This window comes from Palaemon carinicauda, chromosome 1 (assembly GCF_036898095.1).
Source record: "Palaemon carinicauda isolate YSFRI2023 chromosome 1, ASM3689809v2, whole genome shotgun sequence".
Classification (NCBI taxonomy): domain Eukaryota; kingdom Metazoa; phylum Arthropoda; class Malacostraca; order Decapoda; family Palaemonidae; genus Palaemon; species Palaemon carinicauda.
In genome coordinates this window covers 245,368,583-245,376,082 of record NC_090725.1, presented here as the reverse complement: position 1 = coordinate 245,376,082, position 7,500 = coordinate 245,368,583, and the positions used below count along the sequence as shown (strand labels likewise).

Genomic DNA, 7,500 nt, shown 5'->3' with positions numbered 1-7,500 from the left:
CTTTGGTCTCTGTCCGATCTGAAAAGGTTACAAGGAAATGCTGTTGTAAGTTTCAATTCTGTCAAATATGGGTACATGCTGTTACACAATTTGCGTATCCAGTAGATGAACAGTAACTGCGACTGTTATTGTTGACCGAAAATGTGAGTTTCCCTATCCTTGGGTATGTTTTTCTTAATTAGGATTATTTCTTTTTCAGAGGGTATGGGTCCCCATGCCCGTCCTGAGCGTCCACCCCACTTGTACCCTGAAATGATGCACCCGGCACTGAGGGAAAAGGGCAGGGCTATGCCTCAACGTACCATTGATAAGCAAGCTCGGGTAAGTTGCTTTGAAAGACTTTATCCCTTTACTTCCTTATAAAGTTGTTTATTCATTCCAACTCAGTTAGGTGCAAATCATGATAATTTTACTGCTGAACGGATTCTCTTATTGTTGAGAGTTTGTTTCATCGTCTAAGAAGCAAGGGCCCGTGCTGGCTTAGGGTCAGCTTAATTATTATTATTATTATTATTATTATTATTATTATTATTATTATTATTAACTAAGCTACAGGCTTAATCGGAAAAGCAAGCTGCTATAAGCCCAAGGGCTCCAATAGGGAGAATAGCCCAGTAAGGAAAGCAGATAAGGAAACATAGAATAGTGTGTCTAAGTGTACCCTCAAGCAAGAGAGCCCTATCCTAAGACAATGGAAGACCATGGTACAGAGGCTGTGGCACTACGAAAGACTAGAGAACAATGGTTTGATTTTGGAGTGTCTTTCTGCTAGAAGAGCTGCTTACCATAGCTAAAGAGTCTTCTTTCCTTACCAAATGGAAAGAAGCCAGTGAAGAATTGTTTGGTTATCTTAGTGATGTCAGTTATATGAGGAAAGAAGAGAATGTGTAAAAAATAGGCCAGACTATTAGGTTTACAGTATGTGTAGTGAAAGGGAAAAGGAGCCGTAACCAGAGAGGGATTTAAATCAACCACAACAATAACTGTAGCATTGGGCACTAACAATGTAAATTGCTCTTAATTATCAGCGCATCACTATTAGCTGAGAGATTGTTATATGCATAAAACCCATATTCTTGTGTTTTGTCCTTTAACTTTCTACAATACTTAACACTATATCACATTAACACATATTTCAGACAATTATTCTTATCAACAATGTTCACCTTTCTCTCCCTTCATGCTCCCTCTACTTCGCCTCCTTTTCATCAGCCCCTATTTTCATTCCCTCCCTCCTTCCTCCATCTAGAAGCCGACATCTGAGTTGGTCTTCATAAAACATTCTTCATATTTTTAGTCTCGTCAGAGTAGCAGATGTATTTTCAGTATGGTGGTTAGTTTATCACCGCGAGGTATGTCAGGTGGAAGTTCTAAAGAGTCTCCCGGTGACATATGTCTGGCTCCTCTTTATTGTTTCCATTCCACGACACATGACCCAGGCTCACCTACTCTGGCCTTGCTACCTTCTTGTCAGCTTGTCGTTGATACCATACGGTGTGGTTGTTTTGTCAGCCATGATGCTGTTTTCAGATTTTATCTTGAGGGGTCATCAAGTGATGGATTTTGTTCTATGTTTGTACACACATGCATACGGTGGATTTTTATGTATACCCTCTCTCTCTCTCTCTCTATCTCTCTCTCTCTCTCTCTCTCTCTCTCTCTCTCTCTCTCAAATGTTCTTTGTGCTACCATACCCATCCTATACAAAAGGTTTTCTTTTATCATGCGATTAGAATTTATACTTTTTCATTTATTAAACTTTATATTCCTTACGCCACCACTTCGTGATTTTGTTTCCAATTCGTACAGTCTTATGACCACAAACATTCCCTGCTGACTCCAGGACTCCAACCAGAAATTTTTTCATGAGCCTTTTCTTCTTTTGCGCTCTTCACACTGCCTTTATCTCAAACGCCACTGTCTTAATTACATTCATAGCCACATTTTCACCCCTTCCTCTGCCAACTCGAACGTAAGATGTTATTATAATCTCCAATTAGTCTCGCTCTCTCCAGTAGATGCATCTCTTTACTTGTTTTTGAGATTACTGCGTATTAACACAAAATTTAGCAAAGTATTCCCCTTGCTATTTTTGTTTTCTAGATATTCTTATAAATATTTTTCATTGTAAACCAAGTAATTTAAGAATTCAAGCCCATTTCCAAACTTATTCACAAAAATCTCTTTATTTGCATCCTCTAGAAACTCAGGTTGGTGATAAATACACAGGGTTCAAGATGAACACTTAGAGATGTTCGTTTCAGGGGACCTCTTGTTGTAAAGGAAACAGACTAGAGATGATATTTGAAAGGGATGCTGTCATGGAAGAGAGGGAGTGTTTTTAATATTTGTTGTATGCGGATGATGTCAAGGGATGGAGCTGGATGATGCAAAAGGGTAGAGTAAGTTTGTAAGGGCTTTTGAACGATGGTGGATAGGACCAGACCAGTGAAGACACTGAGGAAGGGAAAGGAATGAAGAGTTTGTGGAATTACAGGAGAAAACTGTGGATATAAGAGAGAAAGTGTGATAGGGCAATTGAATAGGCTAATTATGCTATATCTAGATGAGGTAATACTCCAAAGGAATGGATCAGAGGAATAGTGTTATTTTGTAAGATAGGTAAAGGTGTCAGAAAAGACTGTAAGATCTGTTTGGGCATAACTTTACTTAGATTCCTAGAAGACAATGCATATTGCAGGATATTAACTGAGGAAGCAAGTCTGACTAAGGATTTTTTGAGGAAAAACATTGTGTAAAGACAAGAAATATTTTATGCCGATCAAAGTGTTTTGTAAAAAAAAAAAAGTGGAATGTGTAAGTGACTGCTATTGTTGAAGCAAGATAATGAATATGCTGAAGGATAAAAGATTCCTGTTATTTGATGGTTTAACAAGATGGTAAGGTGCAGGTTTGATAGCGTGATCGGGTGGCAAACCAGGTTGTGCAACGAAAGTCTTGGTGAGGGAAAGTTACTAAGGAATGGAAGAGAATGATGATAGAACTGTTCACCTGTATAAAGTCACGTAAAAAGGGGAAGCTACATTTGTTTTACAGTTTTCGAATGGTAATGCGATTTGAAGTTTTATGTATTTATCGTTCTTTAAGTCTTCATATTTGAGGACTAGAGTTTGTGATCCCAAACACAGTATGGGGAGATCAAGAAAAGTAAATAAGAATCGTTAATTAGTATGTTATCCTGAATGTTTATGTGAAACATTCACATACAATAGTTTTAAAAGTTAAGGAAATAATTATACTATTATTATAGCTTTTCCATTTACATATAAACTTGTAAGATATTTTATTTGTCTTTGATTTATGAAATTAAGAAAATCCAATTCCTTTCCTTCAGAGCAAACCAACACTAGTACGGTTTAAGAATATCGAGTGAGTGAAAGATTTATAAACAAATCAAAGAAATGATGTACTTTGACTTAGTCTTCCCGTTTTGTAATTGAAGGACAATGAAATCTCTTTGAATTAAAGAAGAAAGTCAGGTAGAGTTCATTATTAATGTGTGTGTGTGTGTGTGTGTATATATATATATATATATATATATATATATATATATATATATGTATATATATATATACATATATATATATATATATATTTATATATATATATATATATATGTGTGTGTGTATATATGTATATATATAATACTTATATACATTTAGGTATATAAAATGATTAATGTGTAGGCCTATTTATAAATTTACACATATATACACATTATATATATGTATATATATATATATATATGTGTGTGTGTATATATATATATATATATATATATTTGTATATACGATATATATATAAATATATATTTATATATATATATATATATATATGTATATATATGTATATATATATATATTTGTATAATCGGTATATATATATATATATATATATATACATACGTGTATGCACCTAAGGTATGGCTTCATTTCATTGGGTGCACATTTTGATGATAGTTCAGTTGTTCCGGGAGGGGCTTTTGAGGAGCTCGACCCGAATACCCCAATTTGGTTATGCCGTTTGTTTTGCTTTCCAATAGCTTATTTCGCCTGACAACCTGTCAGAGATAGTGGGACAGTGATAATAAGTGACTCTCTCTCTCTCTCTCTCTCTCTCTCTCTCTCTCTCTCTCTCTCTTAATTAAGTATGAATAATTACAAGTATTTTTTTGTAACATGATCAACTCGTTTTCGTTTAACCGGCTGTACTATGACAAGAATTTACCTTAATTTGAAATAATCATTCATTCATATCAAGCCGAATATTCCATGGCTAATTAGGCTAAGGTAAAATAGGGTTTATTTTATCCCTCTGACGCAAAAGGCTGATTTTATTTCTTCTTTATCTCTCTCAAGAAGCTTGCTTGTCTCGGCGTGACTCATCACACCTAACCATAAATTTGCATTTTACGGTCATGTGACACGAAGGCTATGCATATTTTAGTTCTAATATGAAATACTTTTGTAAGATTGGTCATTTTGTTTCAGTTGTCGATAATTTTCGTGTTTATAGGAAATTCTTATCAGTGTATGGATATCCACTATTCGTAAATAATGCATTTGCAGTAAAAGAAATCTTTCCATTTATATAGGTTCTGATTCTCTACTGTAGACTACCATTGGCAATTCGTAGAATTCGGATGTGAACTTATAGGTATCGTGACGCAAAGTGTGGTGGTTGCCAAATGTCTATTTTTGCCTTGAGACTTTTTTTTTTTTTTTAACCATTAAACCGAGATGTTGACTTTTATCTCAGTTACAAATTTGTGAAAAGCAAGCAGTGTTTTTAATGTTTATTCATATGGGAAATCGTGGGGACTTTTATATGGATTTTTATCATGTCTTGCATTTTATAAACTTGAAAGATATTGTAGTTTTCTTGATTTTTTACATATCCCTCGGTTTGTTAAAGAAAATTACTCAATGCACGAAATCATCGTATTCAATACAAACTTTTCTCTTACTTATTATTTAAAAATTTCCATGAAACTTCCGTTACGTTATTATTTACTCTCCAACTCTATCATAGAAAATATGTTACGTCGACCATATGGCCCACGGGGTAATATACCAATAGGGAGTTGGCTCCCCAGTAATGTATTTCCTGGCCAATTGGGCCACCGTGGCACACCGCTCTCACTCGTTCGATTTAAATCTCAAGTTGGGAGATGGATGAGACGAGCAAACATTTCACTCATTTTTCAACAGGAATAATTATTGTGGGTTACTCTTAGCCTTGCATTTGGGTAAGGGCTATTCTTTGCTTCACCCTTTACCGCCGATTTAATTATAAAAACGAATATATGTATGTTTATATATATATATATATATATATATATATGATGTGTGTGTATGTGTTTGTGTGTGTAATATCATCAGCCGTCACTAGCCCACTGCAAAACAAACCCCTCAGACATGTCCTCCCACTTGCGTCTTTTTATGGTTTTTCTGTGCCAGTCCACACCCGTAAACCTTCTTAGCTCGTTAATCCATCGTATTTTTTTTTCTTTACAATCTCTAGTGATCCATTCTGTTATTTTTAATGTCCATCTATTGTTTGTCATTCTAATTACATGTCCTGCCCATGTCCATTTCTTTTTCTGATATGTTGTTAAAATATCCTCTACTTTAGTTTGCTCTCGTATCTATTTTGCTCGTTCTCTATATCTTAGTGTTATTCCGATCATTATTCTTTCCAGAGATCTTTGAGTTGTAACTAACTTATTTTCTAAGGCTTTAAGTTCCTGATGCATAAGTTGATACTGGTAGGACCATCTCACTAAATTTTCTTTCTAGAGAAATGGTATTTTTTCATAATCTCATTTTGTTTACCAAATGCTCTCTATTCCATGCTTATTTTGATTTTGGTCTCGTGTTCTCGGGAAACACATATTGTCTGTACTAAGTACGTATATTCAATAACAATCTCCAGAGGCTCGTCCATAACTCTTTTTTTGTTGTTTCTGCATTTTCATCGAACTTTATCTTAGTTTGATTCATATTCATTTTCAGTTCTACATTTCTGCTTTCTGTATTCAAATTTTATATCATCTTTTGTAATTCCTCTCATGATTCACTAAACACAACTATGTCATCTGCAAATCTTAAGGTGTCAAGGTATTCCCTATTAATATTAATTCCTACATTTTCTCAATTCAATTCTTCAAATCTTCTTTTGGGTATGCTGTAAATAGTTTAGGAGGGATGGGGTCTCCCTGTTTAACTACTTTTTCAATCGGAATTTTCAGAATGTTCTCACTATCTTTATACAGTTTTAGGATTACTGTACTTCCTGTATAGATATCTTCAAGTTTTCTAACATAACATTTTTCTATCCCTTGTTTTTGAAGAGCTTTCATTACTGCTGAAGATATGAGAGAATCAAAAGCTATCTCATAGTCTATAAATGCCATACATAGTGGTTTGTCTTTTGTTGATTCTTCCTTTAGCCGATTAATTACATGAATATGGTCAGTTGTTTAATACCAACTTCTAACGCCTATCTGCTCTATTGGTTGATTAAAATCTGTTTTTCTAATCGGCCTAATATGGTTATTTTTCTAATATTTTTCATCTTACATATTACTTATATTACTTACTTATTTAAACTTATTTCTACGGTAATTTTTCAGGCCTTTTTTTCTCCTTTTTTATGTGAATTAGTATAATAGTTTTTCCAAACTGTAGGCATAAAGAATTCTTGCAGACAATTTTTGTGAAATCCAGCGAGTTATACCACTGTGAAAACTCCTCCATCTATTACTAGATCAATTGTTAGGTTATCTTTTCCTGCTGTCTGGCATCTTTTCATGCCTTTTAATGCTTTCTTTACTACTACTGCTGATACTTTTGGTACCGGCTCAGGAGTTTCATTATTACCCTTGGAAAAGTTATTTCTTATCACTATTGTAGAGCATTGTACATAGAAAGCCTCTACAAGTTTTATCACTCAATGTCTTTTGCTGTTTATATATATATATATATATATATATATACAGAGAGAGAGAGAGAGAGAGAGAGAGAGAGAGAGAGAGAGAGAGCATATATATATATAATATATATATATATGTGTGTATATATGTATATATATATGTATAAATACGTGTATATATATATGTATATATATGTATATATATACATATATATATTTATATATTATAAATATGCTATATATATAAAATATGATGTATATTTATATATATACTGTATATATATATATATATATATATATGAATGTATTTGCATATATGCTGTTTTTGTATATATGACTGAATATAAATGTATATTTGAATATCTGGATATATATATATAAATATATATTCTTCCTACGCTGTGTGTGTGTTCTCGTGCGTGCTTACGTCATTGTCTAGAGAGAGAGAGAGAGAGAGAGAGAGAGAGAGAGAGAGAGAGACTTAATAAAAAATAAAAGTGCAGCTCGGAGATTCGGCATTAGATTCTGAAAAATAATGTTCTGTTC

The 7,500-nt window shown here is 33.6% G+C and overlaps 1 protein-coding gene across 11 annotated transcripts in view; it reads left to right on the top strand.

Annotated features, from left to right (window-relative positions):
• Positions 1-7,500, top strand: part of LOC137654777 (enolase-phosphatase E1-like) — a 149,777-nt gene that overhangs the window by 63,452 nt on the left and 78,825 nt on the right. For all 11 annotated transcript variants that reach the window (XR_011046722.1, XM_068388756.1, XM_068388736.1 and 8 more), the window contains one exon: positions 200-321. Coding sequence is in view for 10 of the 11 variants with exons in the window: in XM_068388756.1 (XP_068244857.1) it covers positions 200-321 (122 nt within the window). In the remaining variant the exon portion in view is untranslated. The remainder of the gene's footprint in view (positions 1-199; positions 322-7,500) is intronic.